Below are 25,833 nucleotides of genomic sequence, written 5' to 3'. Positions count from 1 at the left end.
GGAGAGTCTCCTCTCTCCTGGCTTGTTTTTGTTTATATTTGTGAAAAAAAACTTGTGTTGTATTTGCTTAACAATATTGTCGAAATTTAACGCTAAGTGTTGTCTTACTGGGATTTATGTGTTCAGACAGGTGATGAGGACAGTGCCTTTTATTTTATTAAGTTTTCTCATGTTGTGGTTAGTAGGCAGGTTAGTGAATGTTGTTTCACTTGTTTTATTTCATGTGCAGGTAAGAGGTTTTAAAACTTAATTGTTGAGTATTTTGTTTGTTATTTTTCCTAAGATTTTTATTTCTCCTTTTAAGTTAAATGTCAAATAAATTTGACTTTACGTTACTTCCTTGTTTAAACATCTTTGTAATTGTTTTCTTTTGAAAAGGAGATGAAGCTCGGGCTCCTTATTAATTTAGAGGTGTCCTATTTATTTAATTTTTATTTATAGCTACGGGTCTCATACAAAGTTAGAAAACGCAACAAAATTGAAATAACCAAGGGTTAAGTCTGTTTATAAAACAAGAATAAAAAAGATCCTAATATAACTAGGAAACATAAATAAAATGCTAGCCATTATTTAACTAAAAAAATTACTAAAATCAAGCAACGGATTATTAACTTCTCTCTTAAGCAAAAGCCTAATGTGTTTCAAAAGACAACTTGACACATTTTCAGACTCAAGGTCAATGTGTTTATGTCCTAAAATACAGAACAGACTGCAGCTCATGTCATCTTTAAAATGGGGATATAACATTACAAAAAGATATAAAAGGCTTCATATTATAAGAGGGTATATTATTAAAGCTACTGTATAAACAAGCAGACACAATGATAACAGGGTGCGCACAATTCACACCAAACCCCAAAAATGTGCAGCGTTTATTCTATTTTCCTGTTTAACATTTAAAACATTTTGAAGCATTTTGAAGCTTTAAAACATTTGTTTTGTAACTATCCCAGTCTCCACTGATTGTTATGAAATTACTCCTTTTGTTGTTACTATGTATCTCCTGCATGTCCAATACATTATCCACCATGGTCGGATCAAGAATAGCTACTAAACCAATTCTCCAACAGATCACAGTAACAGCATGACATAAAAGGCTCTTTTTGAGTTTTAAATACAAAACCCACGAATTCCAGCAGTGCTCTTAGTAATGAGCAAAACCTTGTCACTAGCGTTAAACAGCATCTAGTAGTAATCACATGCTCCAGTAAGCCCCTAGCTGTGGTAGAAGCCCTCCCTGCTGTCTAAATATAAATCTGAGCATTATCCAAGCTAGCCCACTCCTCCATCCCAGTGATTGGAGAAGCGATTTCTCTTTCTCCCCAGCCCAGTGTGTACAAAGGCTTAGCATGGCTGCTTAAATTGGTTCCTTTGAGGGAAGATAAAAGTTCATACATTATTAACCCCCCCACGTTACTTCAGTTACACTAAAAGACAGCTAATGAATCTTGTAGACGTGTGACATCAATGTCTCTGTTGTACAGCCATGCATGTGTTTCAGAGAGAGATTCACCTGCAACAGTCGCTTAGGTTTAAATCACAGTAAGTTTGGGTGGATTTTCTCTGACACATCAAAAAAAAAAAAAAGTCTAAATAAAACACATTTTTTTATGATTTAGGAAGCGGGTTGAATATGCCAAGCTGATTTCACCAAGTAGGACATGTACCTGGCTTAACATCTATGTTGGTCTTGGAACAACATTTCAATCAGCCAATTAGAATTAAGGGACACATTCACAGTTTATATTACAGTTAGATTTAAGCACTTCTACATAATTGTTATTCAACTATAATTCCTTTCTGATTTTGAAAATAATTTACAGTTATGGTTGGGTTTAGAGGTAGGAAGTGGGTATGGATTACATTTTCGAACACAAATGATGTTTCAGGATTAACATAGATGTTAATCCAGGATAGCATTGTACTTGGCAAAATCATGAAAAGGGGGTTGAATATATACTTAACTGATTTAAATGCATATTTAATAAAACATAAACTTTAATAAACTTAGTATTGATTTAGTAAAATTACACTTTTAAGGCAATATACTACCTGTATGTCTCATAGGGTAACAAATATATATTTATTACCATATTTTCACAGTTGATTGGAAACGTTTGGTAGTAGAGATCTGCGGGGGACTAAATTTTTAATCCCGCTCCCGCCAGGTTTTAGTCAGAACCCGACCGCTCCTACTTATATTCAGCATTTGTTGTCCCGCTGCCTGACCTGCCCCGTTTTCTACCCTCCGCACCTATTCCCGCAGCTATACAGAGTCCAGACAGCCTATAACAACACACACACACACACACACACACACACACACACACACACACACACACACACACACACACACACACACACACACACACACACACACACACACACACACACATACACACACACACGCACACACATAGACACACAGCACCAAGCAAGTGACACACAGACAGCATCATGCCCTCTCTCATTCACACACACATAAACACACACAGGGACTGCAAAAACAAGCTAAACACAACATCACACTCTCTCATTCACACACATACATATGCGTGCTTGGGAGTCTCAGGAGTTGGCATTTTATTCGGAAATTATTCTCGCACCGCAAGAAAACTGGTTCGGGTCCCGAGGCTTTGTATCTCTAGAATGCAGACCTCTATGTATAAGATTTATTGGTTAGATTCAGAATTGTTGTTGTATTGTATTGTATGTGTATTTTGGATGTTTTTTTTTTTAAATTAGACTGTAAAGAAAAACTTAATAAAAAGCAAAATAACCCAAAATCTCAAAATTAAGAGGTCTACATTTGTTTATGAAATAATAAACTGTTTAGTGCGGGGCAATTTTTTACTTAAGCATCTACAACTTTTTTTTGTTTTTGTTTTGAGCATTATACACTCTAGATCAGGGGTTCTCAATCTCGGTCCTGGAGCTCCAACCCCAATCAGACACACCTGGGCTAGCTAATCAAGCTCCTACTTTCTAGAAACATCCTTGCAGGTGTGTTGAGGCAAGTTGGAGCTAAAACCTGCAACCCGTGGACACCAAACTTCCAGGATAGATTTTAAAAACCCCTGCTCTACATGATGGATAGTAAAGCCTAAAGTGTCTTCCTTATTTCCAAAGATGCATGAACTTTGAATGTAGACCAAATTATTTAGCAACTGTTACTGTTTTAGTTTGGGATGGTCATTTTTGAGAAAGTGCCTCTGACGGTGAGGGAGAGAAAGATACCAATATAGTCTAAGAAAACCTTTTGGAGAAATCTCATCTTCATTACATTTGAAATCTAAACTCACGAGACACTTGGCTTTAAAGGCATATTTTTTTCTAGGTCATTACATTAATGTTTTTCTGTGTTTGTATGTGAAAAAAACACAGTACGATTTTTTTTCTCATTACTTCATAATGTATAACTTTTCATATTTTTAGCACGAAACTTTCTAGATGGACCACAGTAAAGCACAAAGTGTTTTTTTTCCAAAAAGTTTTGTTTTTAGCTCACTGGGGTCAAGAACTGTTACTATTTAATTTTGGTAGGTGTAAATCCCCAAAAGTGAGTGCTGGCTAACAGGTTTATTTTAAAACATTTATTGGAATCAACCCAATGCACATGTATTATAAAGACACATAAGCAAAAAAAAAAAAAAAAAAACAGTTCTCAGGGCATTTACTATTTATATCCAAGAATATTTGCCAACTAGCATCCTTCTGGAACTTTTGGAACACATAAAACAGCATAATAAGCAACAAATAAACAGCAAACCGAAGGTTGGGTGACAGTCTTTGCTAAAGATTCCAAGTGACAACTCTCACCAAACACACATGGGCTCTGGTATGCAGCTTTTACAGCTTGAAAAAACTCAGTAATCCTCCTTTAATAACACACTTTTATCCTTCATATTATATTAGATTCACAAAGTCTAAAAACAATCAACAACAACAGAGTTTGAATGTGCAATATCTAATATGACATGCTTTTATTTTGCTTTTAAGAAAAAAAATCCAAAAATTAAATTAATGGGAATGCATATTACCAATAATAATAAAAAGAAAATGTATACATTTACAGTTGAAAATTTTAATTTGTGCAGCTTAAAGGCATAGCTCACCCAAAAATAAAAATAATCTGTGATCATTTATTCTCCATTCACTTGTACCAAACTGGTTTGAGTTTCTTCATTCTGTTGAATACAAGGTAAGATATTCTGAAGAAATCTTGAATTCCATTAAGTAACCACTGACCTCCATAGTGTTTTCCATTTGTGCTACTATAGATGGTTTTCAGCTTTCTTCAAAATATCTTCTTTTGTGTTTAATGGAAGATATAAACTCATAAAGATTTATAACCACTCAAGGGTGAGTAAATAGTGAGCAAATATTAATTTTTTTAGGTGAACTATCTTTTTAAGACTGATTTTGTGGTTTAAAATGTCATAAATGACAGTCTATGCATGATTTTGAAACAACTGGATAAATGTATTTGGTTAAATAGAATAAAATGCAACCACGTACCTCCTCATTGAGAATTTCCTGGCATTGAGAGTAGTTCCCTTTCTTAGCCCAGGTGCCATTGGCGAGACATTCTCTGTACACATTATCTGAGGAAAAATAGATATCACACTGGTTATTGACTGATCAACAGCACAATTAAAGGGATAGTTCACCCAACTAATAACACTTTCCTTAGGTGGTTCTAAACTGTGATTTGTTTCTTCTGTTGAACACAAAACAGGATATTCTGAAAAGATCTGGAAACCAGTAGCCATTGACATCAATAGTAGGAACAACAACAACAAATACAATGGAAGTCAGTGGCTGAAGTTTTATAAATATCTTAATTTGTGTTCAACAGAAGAAGGAAACTCAAACTAGTTTGGAACAAGTAGAGGAATATCAAATGATGAGAGAATTTTCAGTTTTGAGTGAACTCTCCCTTTAATTTTTAAGGCACGTAACTAGAATGAGATTTATTCTGAACATCTGGTACTTCGTCATGCATGGCAGGTCATTCATTACACTCTTCTAAAAGTTATCCGACATGACTGAAACCACTAGAGATGTTAATAGGTCTATGATCAATATCTGACCTCATAACGCATAGAGGTTTGACCTTAATATGAATATCTGATTAGTCTGGTCTCTAGTCTCACATAAAAAATAAATAAAAAATTATAGATTCCAAACCTCCTATACAGTGCACTAAAAAGACAAGTGCCACATAAAACTGAAAGAACAGAAGACATATTTTGCACGATTTTGGTTCATAAACATCTTCTGAAACATGGAGTGTCAGTATTGGTGCAGCTGTGAACGAAAGTGTTTTAGATTTCATTTCCCATTTCCATTTCAGTGGTTTCCCATTTCATAGTGGTACGTTTCCTCTTCAAGGCTTATACTGAGCTTTGAACAGCTATTGTAGGAGCTTGTGAAAGTTTTCATATAAAAAAAAATCCATAAAAAAAGAGGCTGAAATCTAACAACGTGAGAATCTGGGGCAATGTTATTTTCACTTGAGCACTCCAGAACTCTGCTGACAGAAATGCTGAAGTACAGTAAAGCCATAAGCATTTTACCCAAAGACACTTATATTGCACTCCAGCAAGAACAATCCAAATGTCTTACCCTAGAGTACTGAGGCTGAAAATAGGGTTAGAATTGCATCATGCTTCAAAGAGCTCTGCGGTTTAATGGTAACACATACTGTGCTTCATCCTGACTAATTTGAACACATGCTGTAAAACTTCTAATAATGCTGAGTCTAATCTATGAAGACTCTTATGTTTGTTGGTACAAGTAATATATACTTAGTTAAAATATTTGGGTTAAAAACACCCCAACATATTACCCAACTATTATTATAGCACCTTCCCAACTATGGGTTATTTTTACCTAATGCATTGGGTTTTTTTGATTGAATGTTATTGTTTTCCATTCTCGTATTACTATTACTAGTATTAATTTTATAATTATGGCTGTGTAAATAAATAACAAAGTTTTCATTACATTTTAAGTTCCAGACAATTAAGCACTTTTATCCATTTAATATAGATCGGCTATGAAGTGCGCGTTTGTATCAATAATTAAAACTGCTGGTAACACAGATGTAAAAAAAGATGTGTGTTCTTTTCCCAGTTATCCCCCTTATGCTTTATTTGTTTAGAACATATTAACATTTAAACTAAAGTGACAAAAGTCATCACTCTTTTGTAATTTGCTTTCAAAGTATTTTTACTGTTCCGTTTTAGCGATCTTCATGTTTACAATTGTGCTCAGTGGGGACGCAGTGCATTTTGAATACACTGTTGTCATTTTCAACACAGCCAAGCGGAATTTATGTTATGTCTCCAAAGCTAGTATATATATATATTTTTTTACAGTCACGTCACATATCTTATAGTATGTTAGGTATGGATAGTTATTTTTTTCTTTTTTTCTTAAAATAGCTCATGTGTCCAGTGTTCTGTTCTATTTATGATTAATTTATGTAGCACGGTTGTCCTGCGAGACACGATATTTCCTTCCTCTATATATTGTCCACACATGTAGCGCAATGAGAATAAAGCTCAACTTGACTAGAGGCAATGTATTTCAATTTGTTCAAAGTTTTTATTCGATTACATTTTATTTTCTATTTTTTTTTTAATATGTTAAAATATATAAAACAACAATAGATATACATTTTTAAAACTGTAATAACACATCAGAATATTACAGCCTTGATTTAATAAATGGTGATCATAAGAGACTCAGTAGAGGGCAATTACAGTGGAATCCATCCAGCTGCCCTTTATATTGACACATCAATCCATCCATCCATACTGACCTATCCATTCATCCATCTATTCATCCATCCACCCATCATCATATCCCGAGGCCTCTAGAGATTGTGCAGCACCATTGATGTGATCCAAGATCTGTGAAGAAATGATGCCAAGGTATCCATAATCCTGGACTAGGCTGTATCCTGAGCAGGTGCTGTGGCGGTCATGGAAGAGTGGAGAGCATGAGACTTATTCCTGAAATACTCCAGTGACTAAGTCTACGCATTGATCCTGTGGGCCAGCCTGAACACCCACTGGTGACCTACTTACACCTGCAGCTTCTGCCACCAAGACTGCAACTCTGCACAAAAAGATTAGCCAGAGGAGAAATGGTTGTGCCCAACTGAGCCTGGTTTCTCTCAAGTTTTTTTTTTTTTTTCTTTACTTTCGTCAATTGGTAAAGTTCGTTCCTTGCCACTGTCGCCACTGGCTTGCTTAGATTGGGACTTGTGGAGCTGCACAACGATGGATTTGCTCTTTTGTGTTTGGACTTTAAGCAGTAAAATCAAACCACATCGAAATGAAAAAAAAAAAAAACTGGACTGATAGTTTTAATTTACTAGAAGTTCTATGTTTAGCTGCTTTGACACAATCTGCATTGTAAAATTGCTATACAAACAAACATAAATTGAATTGAACCATATCAGTGTTTCCCAACCATGTTCTTAAGGGCACACCAACACTAGATATTTTCCAAAACCTGAATCGGTTAGATAAGGAAGGCATTCAAAATATATATTGTTGGTGTGCTTCTAGGAACAGGGATGGGGAAACAAGACCCATCTATCTGTCCTCTATATTGATCCATCCAATCATCCATCCATGTTTTCTGTATTGACCTAATTTCTCCCAAGAAAATAAAAATCACTCGTCCTTTCTCTGGATAGCCGCAAACAGGCAATAACAATACAGATGTCTCAATCCCTTTAACTGATTGGCAGTAATATGTGCAGAATCACCACAGTTTGTACAATGATATCATAACCACCTTTTCAAGTGTCATCACTCACATAAAAAGTGCTGTTTCAGCTTGATTGTGTGTGTCACTGGTCAAATGATCTACAATTCACTCATCCCTGATGCAACAGTATATCTGTTGTATACATACAAGTCTTTTGTTTTCTTTCACATCAATAAAATAGCAAGAGAAAGCAGAGGAATCACCATCAGATAATAACATTTCCTTTTAGAGTTCGTCTTATCTCCCGGGAAAGACTTCAGTTCTAAAATAAACAAGCAGTAAACAAATAAACCATGAAAGAACTTTAATCGGGAACTTCCTTAGGAACTTTCTGATGCAATTCAAAAGTTCAACTTGACTGCTAAGTAAAATCTGGAGAGTCTACACTCAGAGCCTTAAAACAGCAACAAACTCAGTCTCAGGTAAATAATAATAAATAAAAAACCTGAAGCCAACTCAAACACTTACTGCAGAGAAGGAAACACTCTTTCCATTACTCTCTCACTAACTTCCTCTCGTCTTCGCCATTTGCTCATGGCAATATCGATCGAGCATCTGAAGGTGAATGGCAGCTTCACACAGGCAAACAGGGCACAGAGGAACTGCTACACAGTGAATCATCTGCCTCCTGCAAACCTCCACATTCAGCCTGTCTGATCAACCACACAATTGCCTGAAGCAGATCTGATGCTGAGACCAGACAAATAGAAGGTAGTCAGTGATTCCTCGGAAAGCATACTGTAGTCTTTTTTTGTTTTTGCTGTGATGAGTAGTGAACAATGCTGGAAAACAACACAGTACTGGGCTATTTATAAAGAGCGCTAAAATATTTGTTGAAAAGTAGCTTCGTGATTAGGAAGAATATATAAAAAAACAGCAAAAATAAACTACATTTTGTTGTTCTGGTATTGGAAAGAGCATTTTGTAACTTCCTTTTACTGATAATAAACATTGTTGAATTGATTAAAGTTAATTTGAACACAAAAAAAAAAAGCCATTTCCACAAAAATATTCTCATCATTCATTCATTAGATCATTTTCCTTCAGCATGGTCCTTTTTATTCATCAGGGGTCACCACAGCAGAATGAATTGCCAAATTATTCAGCATATGTTTTGCACAGCGGATACCCTTCCAGCTGCAACTCAGTACTGGGATGCATCCATACACACTCACTCACTCACTCACTCACTCACTCACTCACTCACTCACTCACTCACTCACTCACTCACTCACTCACTCACACACACACACACACACACACACACACACACACACACACACACACACACACACACACACACACACACACACACACACACACACACACACACACACACACACACACACACACACACACACACACACACACACACACACACACACACACACACACACACACACACACACACACACACACACACACACACACACACACACACACACACACACACACACACACACACACACACACACACACACACACACACACACACACACACACACACACACACACACACACACACACACACACACACACACACACACACACACACACACACACACACACACACACACACACACACACACACACACACACACACACACACACAAAACGGCCCATTTAGTTTATTAAATTCAGCTATACCGCATGTCTTTGGACTGTGGGGACCGGAGCACCTGGAGGAAACCCATGCAAACACAGCAAGAGCATGCCAACTCCACACAGAAATGCCAACTGACTTAGCCTGAAATCGAACCAGTGAGCTTCTTGCAGTGAGGCAACAGTGCCAATCACTGAGCCACCGTGTCACTTATACTCTCATCATTGATATCAAAAATATCAATAATGTAATAATTGAATTCCCTTTAAACTGGGATACAGAATAAAAACAATATTTTCCACAAGATTACTGTTTTACAGTGTTTCTGATTAAATAAATTAAGTCTTTAAAGGGCAAAACAGACTTATTTTACACAATATTATTATTTTTTATAATATTACAATAATATGATATAAAATATCTATCTATCTATTTATTATTATTATTTTTATTATTATTATTATTATTATTATTATTATTTTTATTTATTTTTTATTATTATTATTAATATAATTCTACTTTTCAAATAATATTTTAGTATTATCATCATACTAGAATAAAAATCTGTGAATTATGGCCTGTTTCATTATACTGAAAAAAGTCATTTTGAAAATGTAACCCTATATACATTACTAAAGATTGCGAATTATGTAGCCAGAAGTCTTTTTCAGAATCAGAACCAGAATTGGTTTTATTGCCAAGTGTGCTTTACACACACAAGGAATTTGTTTAAATTAAAGAAGCTTCTAGTGTACATAAAGTGACAAGTGACGAAAATAAATATGAAAAAAAAAAAAAACGACAAACATTAAACAGGGATGCAATTACACAAAAGTTCTGGATGCTGAACTAAAATGTATGTACAGATTTTTAAAAAAATGTCAATTGGCTTTAGGGAAATGGGTAATCGGGTCAATCTGTGCTTTTGAAATACAATTGGTTGGGTTTTAGGAAAGAAGGAGGGTGGATCAGTTGATCGGTCAGTCAATCATTCAGTCGACAGGGGCCTCTGATGGTTTCACACAAGAACAGCAGGCATGAATGGCACTCGCAAGACAAGTTTGAGATCTGTAAAAGCATACATAGCAGCCCTTGGTGGATTCACGAAAACAATAACTGCAAAAATACATAGCTCCTGGGACGTATTTAACGCTCTTCAGAGATGTATATAGCAGTACTTTTTTTTAGAACGAGCCTGGGTTGCATATGACAATATGAATATAGCATACTAAAAAGACCAATAAAACAAATAAATGAATGAATGAATGAATGAATGAATGAATGAATGAATGAATGAATGAATGAATGAATGACAGACATACAGTTAAAGTCAGAATTAGCCCTCCAAAATTATTGGCCCGCTGAATATTGGCCCCAATTTCTGTTTTTTGCTGTTTTTCCCCCAACACATTTCTAATCATAATAGCTTTAATAATTTATCTCTAAATCAGATTTCTTTTACCTTTGCCATGGTAACAGATTATAATACTTTATTAGATAGTTTTTAAGAAACTAGTATTTAACTTAATATGCAATTTAAAGGCTTAACTAGATACATTATGTTAATAAGGCAAGTTAGTGTAATAAAGGCAAGTCATTGTATAAAAGTGGTTTGTTCTGTTACAATAATAAAATATCTTGCTTAAAAGGCTGATAATATTGACCTTATAAAATTTTAAATATGATTTTATTGAAGCCAAAATAAAGCAAATAAGATATTCTCCAGAAGAAAAAAAAACATTATGGGATATACTGTGAAAAAATCTTTGCTCTCAGGAGGTCTAATAATTTTGACTTCAACTGGATATAATGTACATACATACATTTTTGGACTCAGTATTGGTCACAGCTTCAAAAGCTGGTTGTGAAGCCATGTAGAATCAATTACAGGAATATGTGCATTTCTACATACAGAATATTGTCAAAGCTCTGTTTTATGCTCTGCCGGTGACCCGTGGAGTACAAATGTCACTTAGCATAATGAAAAAAAGACCCTCCTCAGCTGCCACTGAACCAGTTTTCTCTACCTGTCATAAAAGCTGACTGAAACAGTGCTGAATTGCAGCCTTTGCAAAACGCATAGGCAATAAAAGCGTCTGTCAAGGTCAGAGAGAGACTGACAATGCCTGAAGAAGAGCAGGAAAGTGAGACAGGAAGAAGCAGAGAGTGAGAGAGAGAGAGAAAGAGGAGGGATGAGGAGTTATGTCATATCATGTAAAACCCTCCTCCCGCAGTGGGAGTATAATTAACTTTCACACACTTGCCTGGAGGTGGCAACTCAGAACTTTATGCCTTCACATTTTCCCCAGGAGCCGCAATGTGCTAAAACAAGCCTTTCATAAGATATTCCATTTTCAAACCATAGTATTAGAATGCACTACATAGGGAGGTAGTGAATGAAAAAAAAGTGTACATTTTAAATGCTGTGCACTAAAAATAGCAGTCTAGCTCTAATGAAAGAGGGTGGGCAATCTTCCAAAAAATCATATAAATCACAATCTGAACTGCAGTCTTTTATTGTGAAGTGTATTATGTATAAAATTTAGCCTGGAACAAGCCTATGAACTAGTCAAAATGATTATGACAATCGAAGGTCAATTTTGAGACACTGTTTTGCTGTGTGTAAATGAAATCAACACTGATTTTATTAAAGTTACTTAGGTTATTTAGTTAAATCATGATTCTCTCTTCGACTTTTGCTTTTAGATTAACATAATGATACTGACAGCCACACGAATATTCCACTATAAAAGAGTCAAGTTGTGCCCTTTTGTTACATCATGATCTAAATGCCCCTTTTTGTGTGAAAGCAAATATTCACTGTATTTATGTGACTCTTTAAATGCAAATGAGATTCCACTTCCCACTTCTTTTTCAAAAGAGGCTGTGTCTTACACGGTGTCCTAACAACATGCAACAAGATTTCAGCGACAATCAATTTGGCTGTCTGCACCAAACGTGTCATGACAAAAACATATAGACACTGACATGGTAAAGGCATATAATCTAATACATTTTAAACATTATTAATAGGCAGCTGGGTGACTGGTGTTTGCACATTTCTTAGGTAAACTATCTGTTGTTGCTTTTAGTATGGCAATAAATGTCAATGCATTTAATTCTTGTACTGTTTTTTAGGATGACAGCTTGCGGATTTATTTACTGCTTTGACATAGCTACTGGAACTCATATCTGAGTCCAGAATAACACTATGATTCTTGATCTTATTTTTTGATGTTCGACCTTGAGAGCAAAGGTCCACATTCACCTTGGAAACCTGAATGTGCTATATTCCCAAATGTTCCCGAATGCAAAGACTTTAGTTTTCTCATATTACATGGAAAACTCCTTTAAAAAAAAAAAAAAATGTTTTATTGTGTGTTGCAGTGTTGCATTGTGTATTGTTTGGACATGGTGTTACAGCTTGTGCTTTGACTACTCTGGCAACAATAAACAAAACAGCTGTACATATTTTAAAGCCTTGTCAGTTCAAACTCCTTAGTGCATATGCAGAAAGGTAACTGTCAATTGGAGACTTGTGTATAGAACAAGGTTAAACTATGGAACAGCATACTGTACGTTCAGTGCAGTTTAATGAATTTGAGAGGCATGCTATGTTATTTAGATGCTAGGTTTAGAACTATCCGCTTGTTAAGTCATGACATATGAAATACTGTTTCCAGGTCTAAGCCACTACTTATGTGAATTAAGAAAATATTCTTTTAAGACCACTTTTTTGACAAGTCTCTAGACTTGTTGCATCCCAGAAATCAATATTTTAACAATTTATTATAAAAAAAATCACTTTCTGGACATTTTATATTATATACAGAATTATTATCCCCCCTGAATTATTCGCCCCCCTGTTTACTTTTTCCCCAATTTCTGTTTAACGGAGAGAAGATTTTTTCAAGACATTTTTAAACATAAAAGTTTAATAACTCATTTCTAATAACTGTTTTTTTTTTTTTTGCCATGATGACAGTAAATACTATTTGACTAGATATTTCTTAAGACACTTCTATACAGCTTAAAGTGAAATTTAAAGGCTTAACTAGGTTAATTAGGTAAACTAGGCAGGTTAGGGTAATTATGAAATGTATTGTATGGTTTGTTCTGTAGACTATTGAAAAAAAAACTAAGAATTTTGTCCGTAAAATGTTTTTTAAAAAATTAAAAACTGGTTTTTTTTTCCTAGCCAAAATAAAACAAATAAGACTTTCTCCAGAAATAAAAATATTATCAGACATAATGTGATTTTTACTGTGAAATTTCCTTGCTCTGTTTAACCTTATATAGGAAATATTTAAAAAAGAAAAAAAATTCAAAGGGGGGTTAATAATTCTGACTTTAACTGTATATGTAGATTACAAGCGTGATTTTTGAAAGTATTACATCGCTTTTTAAACATTTATTATTACCATTTGATGAGTCTCCCCATACAGTTTAATATAGCGCTTGGTTCCGGAAGCTGGTTTGCATCTCGTCATAATTAACAAGCAGATAAGGAGAAGTGAAAGCATACAAATTTAAAGCAATGTTGTCCAAATCTGCTCTTTAAGGGCCTCTTCTTAGTTTATTGCAAACTCCAACAAAACCTGCTAATCTAGATCTTCAAACTCACAAGAAACTTCCAGGCCAAGTGTGCTGGGGGCCTTGGAACTGTTGCAAGCTGTAACCAAACCTAAAATTTGGATCACTGAACAGCACTAATGTAAGCCTAAGTTAAATTGCTTTCCAAATTTGTTTTCAGATAGATTGTGGATGTCTTCAGATGACCCACCCCTTATAGTAAATGACCCATTGTGCACTACAGGGGGAAGAGAAGATTAGTAAGTCAATACTGTGAGCTGGAAAGAACTTACACCTAAACAAACCCAAAGGACTGCTGCAGTGTCCAAAATTGTTCACTTGCTCGTTAATCTTTATTAGGTACACACAAAACAGATAATTAATTTCAGATGCTGACGCACTGTAAAACCTGAATACTTGAGAGCTGCACAAATTGCTCATGGGACAAAATAGCAGAAAAAAAAATTGATAAGTAAAGAATAGTTCACTTACTCATGAATCATCAATACATGATTGAAAACTGATTGATGTAAATCCCATGTGCCAGAAACTATATGTGCGACTTAATATAATTTACTGTGAAGTCTAAAGAATTAATGAATGCAGGTTGCTTGGTTTGCTGCAAATTATTTTCTCAGTAATTACTTTCCCAGTAATGGGTTGCAGCTTGAAGGGCATCTGCGATATACAACATATGCCTGAATAGTTGACGGTTCATTCCGCTGTAGTGACCCCTGATAAATGATGTACTACGCTGAAGGAAAATGAATTAATGAATTACTAAAAAACCAGAGGAGAATAAAAAACAGCTCACCTGTTTTTATCCCACTCAGATTTTCTGCAATCAAAACATAATGTGCCATGATCAGATCTACTTATTGGGGAGCAATTTTGGGTTGAGAGCTTGATTAATGGGCTCAGGTGTATTCAATTAGGGATAATTTTACAGAAAGATGGATCTTCAGGAGCATAATTGAGCACTGCTGATAGAAAATTCTAGAAAATGCTCTGCTTTGCACAACATTATGCTGCTGATTTAGGGTAGGATGCATCTCCACCAAATATTCCGTAATCAACTGTAATCAGTGCCTTTTATATATAACAGATTCAGACTCAACTTTTTTATCCTGTTTAGGAAACTAAAATTGCAGCAAGATGCCATAACACAGGCGAAGTTCCATCCACACATTACCAAATTACCATTTTTAGATGCATACCCTTCCCACTGAACTCATTTGAAGACCTAATGACCACCATTATAAAAGAATTTCTAATTCTGCTTGTCCTGCATATAGGAACTCTAAAACGACGTCCTTAAGCAGCAACTGAAACACAGAATTACAATGGGTGATCCTGGGTGAATAAGATACCCTGAGCTCTCTTTAAAACATAATAACGGTAAATTACCATTGGACCAGTTTGGTTAAAAACGATGATCTTGCCTGCCACCTTCACAAGACTACTTAACCTATACTTATTTTACAATGCAGCTTCAATGCTTCAATAAATTGCTTATAAAACAGTGCCATCATAGAGGTACAAACCCGAAATGATCCAAGTTTCCTCAGAAAAAACTGTAAATTAAATTCAACTTCAAATTCAATTCAAATCAAATCTCTTTTATTCTCACATCAGCAGCAGCATGTTTACTATGATGAGTGAAAAGCTTAGGTGCTGGCTCCATGCAAAATACAGACAGTACATAATACAACAACATTCTCCCAAAAGACAAAACAGCATACAATATGCAATGTAATACGTAGAAGATAATAAATAGATGTACACATAGTCTTACTGTTGGTGGGAAATTATTGTAGGCAATATTGTTCTAATACATTTATATATAGTATCGTTGAGAGGCTAAATCTATATATAGTAAGAGTTAATTGTGTGCATTGATTTGAAATAAATCAGGAACATATGGAAGCACTTAGTTAAATTGCAAATTCAAAGATACGCGAGATTGAAAAATCTTTACAAATGACTTTAACAAAAGAATATGATCAGCTGCCACCTGTTGTCTGATATGAACATATAATGCTTGTTTCTGGACCATTATCATTTAAATAATAAAAGATGCCCATTTATACCAATGTAGTTTGTATATAACAGTATAATTGATAATAAAATAAAATAAAAATTTGATGTGATTCATTGTATTATTACAAATTTTTATCAGGAGATGTGTAGCATAGGCATCAAAATTGCATATGTTGTATATCATCTGGGACGGGGGGCCCAATTTTTTTCATATGAAGGGCCAAAAACTAAATATCATTGAGATCCTTTTCCTAATTTATTACATAATATTTCAAAAATAAATAGAAAACATTACTTTAATTTGTATTAATTAACCCGCCTTCGATTTTGTTTCTTTTTTAGATATTTCACAAAAACATAGAGCAAGGAAAAACAGAGCACTTTTAACAGATGAAATTTAAAGGCAAGGGAAATAAATATGAATATGAAGTCTCAACACAGTAAACGCCTTTAAATGACTGCAGCAATATATTTTCCCAAACTCTCTATACAAAATGTCAAACTTTTCACACTTCTTCATTCAAAATGTGTTACTTTCCTTAGATCTTCCCATGAAACACCAAACCAACATTCAGCCCACAGCCAATGTTATCGAGAGACTGCTGAGTGCTTGCTAAGAGAACTCTGATTGGCTGTCAGCATGCAGCTGGCGGTAATAGTGAGAGGGAGAACTCTCTGATTGACTGTCAACATCTACGTCATCACTTAGAAAGGACTCTGATTGGCTGCCAGCATTGGTGAGGCAGAACTCTCACTGGCTACTTAGTCTTTCATACAAGTTGATGCTTAACAAAAAAATAAATAAAAATAAATAAATAAATAAATAAGATTTAAAGATGATGAAAGTGAGAAAAAAAAATTAAAGATGGCACAGACAGACGGGTGTTCTAATTGTATGTCATCTTACCAGAGCATTTCATTACACAAATATATTCATAGCCATGCGAGCTGCCGGGAACAAAGAAAGTGAACATCATTCATATTTAAAATTGTAGGTGACTGCCACTTTGTTAAATGTTTGTGTCTGTAGTCCTAGTTTCAATTTCCTTTTCTGAATGATAAATATAGACTGCAGATACTGATGCTAATATAGAGGGTTATTTTCTCACACATACACAAACACACACACTTTTTCCTATATCCTAGTGGGGATAAATCACTTCATTCTGTGTGAATTATAAGCAGGTTTACCCAAGTGAACCTCAATCTTGGTCCCTATACAGTGTGTGAATTCAGGTTTAAGTCCCCACTGGCATGTAAAAAAAGTATACACACACACAAACTGTTAATGCTAGTGACCTACTGACTGTATTTTTTGCAGTGTGTTAAAGCATGAATGTTTTGGCCCAGATGTAGCACATTGGCTTTTGTTGGCTTGATGTGTTACAGTTCTTTGATATTTTGTTGAGTATAAGTTGCTTTGCAAATAAAGCACATCAAGTATCAGTCATTAGAGTGTTAGTAGACTGTCTTCTTAATTCGAGGGTCCCATAAAAGACATTTCACTGTAAGGGACTGGAGATGTCTTTGTGTGGATTTCAAGAGAGAGTTTGCAATTAGTCAAAAGGCAAGATGGATTTTCAATAGCTAATGAATGATTCTGGCAGCAGAAAGCTCATTAGAAAGGTCAATAAGATAGGCAAGTACATGTTTGACGATCCTATCGTTTACAGCACTGACAGTACACTCAATTCGCAGAAAGCAAAACCTCATGGCGGTGTCATTCGATACTGTTTGTCTGTTTGGGTAATGCAAGTTTATTTTGGAATGTGATGCGAGTATATTCCAGTGCTCTTGCATCTGTCATTGAAATAATTATCTTGCTTTGTGTGGTATTGATTGAACTAATGCCCACCTCTTTACCTCTGTGACAAGCCGAATTTCCACAAAGTCATCGATTGGTTCATTTTGCTTGCGGTTTGTACTGTTCTGGTGAAATGCAAATGCCATGTAATGCATTTTTTTGCACACACAGTGATAAGTGATCAAATACATTAGTACATTCATTCATTCATTTATTTATTCATTCATTCATTCATTCATTCTCCTTTGGCTTAGTCCTTTTATTCATCAGGGGTCACCAACTTATCAAGCATATGTTTTACACAGTGGATGCCCTTCCAGCTGCAACACAGTACTGGGAAACATCTATAACATCTGTTCATTCAATTCACCTATAGCGCATGTGTTTGGACTTGTGGAGGAAACTGAAGCACCTGGAGATAACCCACGCCAACATGGGGAGAACATGCAAACTCTACACAGAAATGCCAACTGACCCAGCCGGGACTCAAACTAGTGATCTTCTTGCTGTAAGGCAACCATGTTACCCAAAATATTTACTATAATATTTATTTATGTAATATTTATATATGGTTAGTACGTTCTAAACTGATAAAAAAAAAATTAAATGTACATCAAAATGTCGATTAGCCAATAAAATAATTTGAATTCAGCAATTTATTAATTTATTAATTATTTTTCTCATTAATATATACAAATGTAACTCCAGTTGGGGAAATACATATATAAACCAGGTAAAAACCAATAGATGAGCACAGACTGTGTGCAGTGCACTGTGAACACTATGTTCCTGCTTCGGCTGCACACACTGCCCCAAGCTTTACAATATGCTGCTGCCACAGGACTATACAAATCATTTGTGCTGCTAGGTCCAGTAAATCTTAAAACACTAACCAACTTATCTGGTGTCTATGGTTTAAGGGTCCTACTTTCATATATAAGAGTATTTATTTACAAATTATTTGAAAACACTTATCAACAGAGCGTTCCAAACTAATTTTATTCACATTTTACTGCATCTCTTTTTTAAGCTTTCTTCCAGATGAACAAGAAAATGTGACCATTATCAATGATAAAACCGAACAAACAAATGAGAACTCTAGTTCCCCTTCGGGGGGAACTCCAGCACTATAAGTGGATTTGATTGTAAAATCCACGCATTGGGAGATTCGGTTCAGAAGCTACTCGTCTGAAAGAGTATTGAATGGGCCAATTAAGAATGAATTGGCAGCGCAAGCCTGCGCAGGTGAGCGGCATAAGCAATCAACTGAGTATATAAGCTCACCTGGCGCCAGCAGACGCTATCCTTTTCGCTTCAGAGACTTTTCTGATCGAGCTTCATGAGGGTTCCTCCTGCTGTCTACAGCCACTTCGAGCGAACGAGTGTCTCCCGGTCCAGAGCGAGTCCACGCAGCGGCAGATGGTCGAGCTGGGTTTCTCCCTTGCCTGGCGTCCCTTTGGGTCCGGTCCTCCAGAGCGGTGCGTATTGTTGCAAAGCATCCTAAAAGAGCAACACAGTCGTGCAGCACGTCCTTTTCAAGACGGCGCTCCGACTGTGCGTTTCTGGTTGCGGGGGTTTCCTGGCTCCGGATGATGGGCACGATCACTGCATTACATGTTTGGGGTCCAGCATGTTAATGTGGTGCTCGGGGGCGGTTCATGTCGTCACTACGAGGCCATGACCGTCGCGCAGTTGAGATCGCGGCAAACTCTCGTGAGAGAGCAAGCCGCCCCAGTCGCCTCCTGTTCTGCAGCGGGCGCTCGGGCAGATCTGAGGGTTCCAGCGAGAGATAATCCGCCGCCTAAGGGCTCGCGGACCTCTCGCTCCTCCAAGCGCTCCATCCAAGCTTCAGGCGCTGGGAGTGATCCGTCTAATCAGATGGTAGCTCTCACGCTCGCTGTCACCGGAGATCAGATGTCCTCCGCGGCATCGGAGGGTGGGCTTTCATTGTCCGACGATGATCCGGACCCGCTCGCCCCCTTCGGGCAGGTGAGCGCTGTCAAAACGGATACTGAAACGGACGTGTTAGCCGTGCTTTCCCGGGCTGCTTCGGCCGTGGGTTGGAGATGGTTTATCCCCCAGCTCCGCGGCCGGACCGACTAGAGGGGCGTTCCCTTCTTCCCGGCGACGCACAGTAGGCTCGCACGGTCTTAAAGAGCACCTTTTTCTGCTCGTGCTGCGTGTCCCTCCACCCTCACCACTCTTGGTGGTGGAGCAGCCAGGGGGTATGTGGCGATTCCTCAGGTTGAGTGTGCTATGGCGGTTAATCCGCACAGCGCCTCTTCTTGGCGGGGTCTGCTTTGTCTCCCATCCAAAGCCTGTGAGTTTCGGCTCCCTCGGAGCTAGAGCTTACAAAGCTACGGACCAGGCTGCATCCGCCTTGCATGCGATAGCCACCGTCCAGCGCTACCAAGCGCAGGCGCTGGCTGAGCTGCACGAGGGTGGGTCCAACCCAGGCTTATGAGCTTCGCACCGCAGCCGACTAAGCTCTTCGGACTACTAAGTCCGCTGCGTGTGCTCTGGGGAGGACGATGTCCACACTAGTGGTCCAGAAGCCCCACCTCTAACAAAACTTGGTGATATGCGCGAAGTTGACAAAGTCCGCTTTCTTGACTCGCCCATATCCCAAGCTAGTCGGCGACACAGTCTGCGAATTCACCCAGGAATTCGAGGCAGTGAGAGAGCAGTCCGATGGGTGATGTCTAATCGGCGGCCCCGTAAGCCCGCTCCGCCCGCCGTGCCATCCATACCTGCTCCTCGCCGAAGGCGCCCGCCTACGAGAGCTGCACCGCCCCCGCACTCGCCTCTGGCGAAGCGAGCGCGTCGAGCACCTCGGAAGCAGGCCACTCCCCCTGCCCGGAACGCCGCTAAGTCTGGCAACGGACCGCGAAGCGTCCCTGGGACAGGTCATCTGGAGAGGAGGGAACTTGCTCTTTCCCCGCTGGAGGGCGGGGTGCCATTTCCAACGGCACTTTTTACTGCCATGAAATGAAAGGGCACTTTTCCACTTCTCCAGAGGTGACAGCCCGAAATCTGCCAGTTTGAGCTCAGCTCTCTAGCTCGTAGGTTCGGTGCACTCCGCCAGTGGCTCACGGGCACTGCAGGCCCTGCCAGCCTGGGACGCGCCGCCTCTCAGCTCGCAGGGTCTGCATGCTCCGCCAGCGGCTCACGGGCGCTGGGGGGACGGTCTCCCTTCTCCCAGCCCCCAAGCCCCCCCTCCGGAGTCAGGGTGCGGAGCCAGAGCGAATCGCTCTCCTCCAGCTCTTCTGTGGGACCCTCGCGCTCCCCGGATCAGCACACCCGCTCCTCGCTGCCCCTCCGCGGGTACGTCAACGATTGCTGCGATGACGTCATTAGCGAGGGCTCTGCCTGCCTGGTTAGCGCGGGCCAGCCCCTCGCGGTGGCTCATACGCACGATCAGACTCGGCTACGAACTACAGTTCTCCAAACGGCCTCCCAGGTTTACGGGCGTGTATTTCACCAGGGTCTATCCCCTGTCCGCCCTTGTCTTGCGAGAGGAGATTGCTGCCCTCCTGGCGAAAGGTGCAATCGAGCCGGTACCTCCAGCCGAGATGGAGAGCGGGTTTTACAGCCCGTACTTCATCGTACACAAAAAGAGCGGTGGGTCACGGCCAATCCTAGATCTGCGCGTTTTGAATCGCTGCCTTCACAAGCTGTCGTTCAGAATGCTTACGCAGAGGCGCATCCTCCGATGCGTTCGTCCTCAGGATTGGTTTGCAGCCATAGACCTGAAGGACGCGTATTTCATGTCTCCATTCTTCCACGCCACCGTCAGTTTCTGCGGTTTGCGTTCGAAGGTCGAGCATGGCAGTACAAGGTCCTCCCCTTCGGGCTCTCTCTGTCTCCGCGGGTCTTCACCAAACTCGCGGAGGGTGCCCTAGCGCCTCTGCGGCTTGCGGGCATCCGCGTACTCAATTATCTCGACGACTGGCTGATTTTAGCCCACTCTTGGGAGCAATTGACTGCGCACAGAGACGAGGTGCTCCGGCATTTCCGCCTATTGGGGTTGCAGGTCAACTGGGAAAAGAGCAAACTCGCCCCGGTGCAGAGGATCTCTTTTCTCGGGATGGAGCTGGACTCGGTCACCATGGTAGCGCGCCTCTCCGGAGAGCGCGCTCGCCTGCTGCTGAACTGTCTGAGGGAGCTCGACAGCAAGTTAGTGGTCCCACGGAAATATTTCAGAGGCTCCTGGGGCATATGGCTTCCGCTGCGGCCGTCACGCCGCTCGGATTGCTCCATATGAGACTACTTCAGCACTGGCTTCAAGATCGAGTTCCGAGACGCGCATGGCATGCGGGCACACACCGAGTCTCTGTTACTGCGCTGTGTCGCCGCACCCTCAGCCCCTGGAACGACCCCTCGTTCCTGCAGGCCGGTGTGCCTCTGGGACAGGCGTCCAGTCATGTTGTTGTTTCGACAGATGCTTCCAGCACAGGCTGGGGAGCCGTGTGTTGCGGGCATGCAGCTGCGGACCTGTGGGTAGGTGCCCAGCTGCATTGGCACATCAATCGCCTAGAGCTGTTGGCAGTGTTCCTTGCTCTCCGCCGTTTTTTCGGCGCTGGGGCAGCAACACGTGCTGGTCAGGACGGACAGTGCGGCGGCGGCGGCGTATATCAACCGCATGGGGGGTATGCGCTCTCGCCGCATGTCTCAGCTCGCCCGCCGTCTGCTCCTCTGGAGTCACCCGCGGCTGAAGTCGCTGCGCGCCATTCACATCCCAGGTATGCTCAACCGTGCAGCCGATGTGCTCTCACGGCAGCAGATTCAATCTGGAGAATGGAGACTCCACCCCGAGTCTGTCCAGCTGATATGGGCGCGATTCGAGGAGGCCCAGATCGATCTGTTTGCTTCCCCCGAGAGCGCTCATTGCCAGTTGTTTATTCCCTTACCGAGGGCTCTCTCGGCACGGATGCACTGGCCCACAGCTGGCCTCGGGGCGTACGCAAGTATGCGTTTCCCCCAGTGAGCCTGATCGCGCTGTTAATGTGCAAGGTCAGGGAGGACGAGGAGCAGGTTTTGTTAGTTGCGCCCCTCTGGCCCAACCGAACCTGGATATCAGAGCTCTCCCTCCTCGCGACGGCCCTCCCTTGGCAGATCCCTTTGAGAGAGGACCTACTTTCTCAGGGACAAGGCACCGTCTGGCACCCTCGTCCCGATCTCTGGAGCCTCCACGTGTGGTCCATAGACGCGAGGAAGACTTAGGTAACCTGCCGCCCGCGGTGGTTGATACCATCACTCAGGCTAGAGCCCCCTCCACGAGGCGCGCCTACGCCCTGAAGTGGAGTCTATTCACTGAGTGGTGTGTCTCTCGCAGAGAAGACCCCCGATCTTGCCAGATCAGTGTTGTGCTCTCTTTCCTTCAAGAGAAGCTGGACAGCAGGCTGTCGCCCTCCACTCTCAAGGTTTACGTTGCTGCCATCTCCGCTCACCATGACGCGGTGGCTGGCGGCACCGTGGGAAAGCATAACCTCATCATCCGGTTCCTCAGAGGAGCTAGGCGAATTAATCCAACTCGCCCCCCTCTCATGCGAGCCTGCGATTTGATCCCTTCGAGCCACTCGATACAGTATCTTTAAGATTTCTGTCCCTGAAGACAGCTCTGCTGGTCGCGTCGGCCTCCATTAACAGGGTCGGGGACCTGGAGGCATTTTCGGTCAGTGACTCGTGCCTGGAATTCGGGCCGGGATTTTCTCACGTTATTCTGAGACCCCGCCCGGGTTATGTGCCCAAAGTTCCTACCACTCCTTTAGAGATCAGGTAGTAACCCTGCAAGCGCTGCCCCCGGAGGAGGCAGACCCAGCCCTGTCCTTACTTTGTCCAGTTCGCGCTCTGCGCATTTATGTGGACCGTACTCAGAACTTTAGATCTTCTGAGCAGCTCTTTGTCTGTTATGGCGGACGGCAGCAGGGAAGTGCCGTGTCTAAACAACGTTTATCCCACTGGATTGTGGAGGCCATTTCATGTGCTTATTTGAGCAGAGGCCAGCCGCGCCCTCCAGGAGTGCATGCGCACTCCACTCGGAGCGTTGCATCCTCTTGGGCGTGTGCGCGTGGCGCCTCTTTAGCAGACATTGTAGAGCTGCGGGCTGGGCGACACCCAACACATTGCAAGATTTTATAATCTGCGAGTGGAGCCGGTTTCCTCAAGGGTGTTAGGTACCTTTGGTGATTGAGGAAACAACTCGGTAGGTGTTGTACACGCTTGCGGTGCCTTTTTTTCCCTAACACGGAGAGATGTGCACCCTCCTGTCTGTCAGTAAAGTTCCCCATTCGGTGAGCCCTGCAGATTCCTTCGAGGCCCCCAGCACTGACTCAGCGGAGGAGTCACTTGCTGGCCCATTACGTAGTAGGTCTGCCCGCTGGTCAGCCCGCGTTTTGGGTATAGGTGCCTGCTATGGCCGATCCCCGCTGGTGATCCCCATATGCTTTTCCGCCACGGTTAAGTTCCCCCCCTGGGCGGACCCGTGCTTTCCCTATCTGCTAACCACCTTCTTATGCGCACTCCCCCTTTTCAGGGTTAGTCCATATGTAATTCCATTGTTCCCCCTATTGGGTGCGGATGGTCTCCGCAGCGTCCTCCCTACTGGGATGGCACGCTTCCCAACGTACTGTCGTGTTTCCTAGAATTATCTAGACGCTAGCGACTCCCAAAAAAGATACCTATTCCGTAAAACTTCTTTGAAGTAGGATAAGTTAGGGCCAAGGGCACGTTGGAGGACCACGCCTCTCGTGATCTGGGTGCGTCACGCTTGCCTGACCGCTCTCTCATGGTGGGTGTTGGTAAGGTGCAGTCATTATGGCGCTTTCAATGGGCTCCCAACTCGTGGATTTTACAATCAAATCCACTTATAGTGCTGGAGTTCCCCCCGAAGGGGAACGTTCGAGGTTACTAAAGTAACCCTTCGTTCCCCGAGGAGGGGAACGGAAGCACTATACTCCGTCGCCATAATGACTGTCCCTTAGCTGTTAAAAGTCTCTTCAGCTTAAAAAGGATAGCGTCTGCTGGCGCCAGGTGAGCTTATATACTCAGTTGATTGCTTATGCCGCTCACCTGCGCAGGCTTGCGCTGCCAATTCATTCTTAATTGGCCCGTTCAATACTCTTTCAGACGAGTAGCTTCTGAACCGAATCTCCCAATGCGTGGATTTTACAATCAAATCCACTTATAGTGCTTCCGTTCCCCTCCTCGGGGAACGAAGGGTTACTTTAGTAACCTCGAACGTTCTCTCTGTCCCTTGGCACAATTTCTGTATTCTCATATATTTATTTTATAATATTATATCTATATTAATGAATATGGCATCAAACTTTATTCTGTCATTTACCTCTCTCCTAAGAAAAAAAAAATTAACAAAACTTTACTTGTCCTTATCTGTTCACTAAACAAGCAACATGTGCTTCTAGGAATGAATGAATGAATGAATGAATGAATGAATGAATGAATCAATCAATCAATCAATCAATCAATCAATCAATCAATCAATCAATCAATCAATCACCCAATCAATCAATCAATCAATCAATCAACACGATTGAATTAAAGCACATACTAATGCATACTGTTCAGTCAATCACATTGTGCAGTTGAGTTGAGAAGTGCAGATCCACTTTTACATACTTGGAAGATCCACTGTGTTGTGCTTATTTGCGCTCAAAAATGTTTTGTTAATCTAACACTATCTCTAATATTAAAGTTGAGAGATCTGTAAAGGCTTGTGAATATGCAGCCCACAGGGTTTATTTGACAGAAGTAAACCAGACTTAGGTGCAGCTATGATTACAGTCCTAGAAAAGAAAAGGGAAAGGAAGGAAGACAGGAAGACAAATAATAAGAGAGAATGTGAAGATAAAATGAAATGAAGGAAAATGAAGGAAAGAAAGGAAGGAAGGAAGGAAGGAAGGAAGGAAGGAAGGAAGGAAGGAAGGAAGGAAGGAAGGAAGGACTGAAGGAAGGAAGGAAGGAAGGAAGGAAGGAAGGAAGGAAGGAAGGAAGGAAGGAAGGAAGG

General features: G+C 40.6%; 1 protein-coding gene across 2 annotated transcripts in view; it reads right to left on the bottom strand.

Moving 5' to 3' along the window:
- The window catches only part of crhr1 (corticotropin releasing hormone receptor 1), a 225,860-nt gene that overhangs the window by 105,338 nt on the left and 94,689 nt on the right, over positions 1-25,833 (bottom strand). For both annotated transcript variants that reach the window (XR_012400935.1, XM_691254.8), the window contains exon 5: positions 4,519-4,604. Coding sequence is in view for 1 of the 2 variants with exons in the window: in XM_691254.8 (XP_696346.3) it covers positions 4,519-4,604 (86 nt within the window). In the remaining variant the exon portion in view is untranslated. The remainder of the gene's footprint in view (positions 1-4,518; positions 4,605-25,833) is intronic.

Source organism: Danio rerio, chromosome 3 (genome assembly GCF_049306965.1).
Source record: "Danio rerio strain Tuebingen ecotype United States chromosome 3, GRCz12tu, whole genome shotgun sequence".
NCBI lineage: Eukaryota > Metazoa > Chordata > Actinopteri > Cypriniformes > Danionidae > Danio > Danio rerio.
Note: the sequence above shows the minus strand (reverse complement) of the source record. Positions and strands in the feature narration are given on the sequence as shown.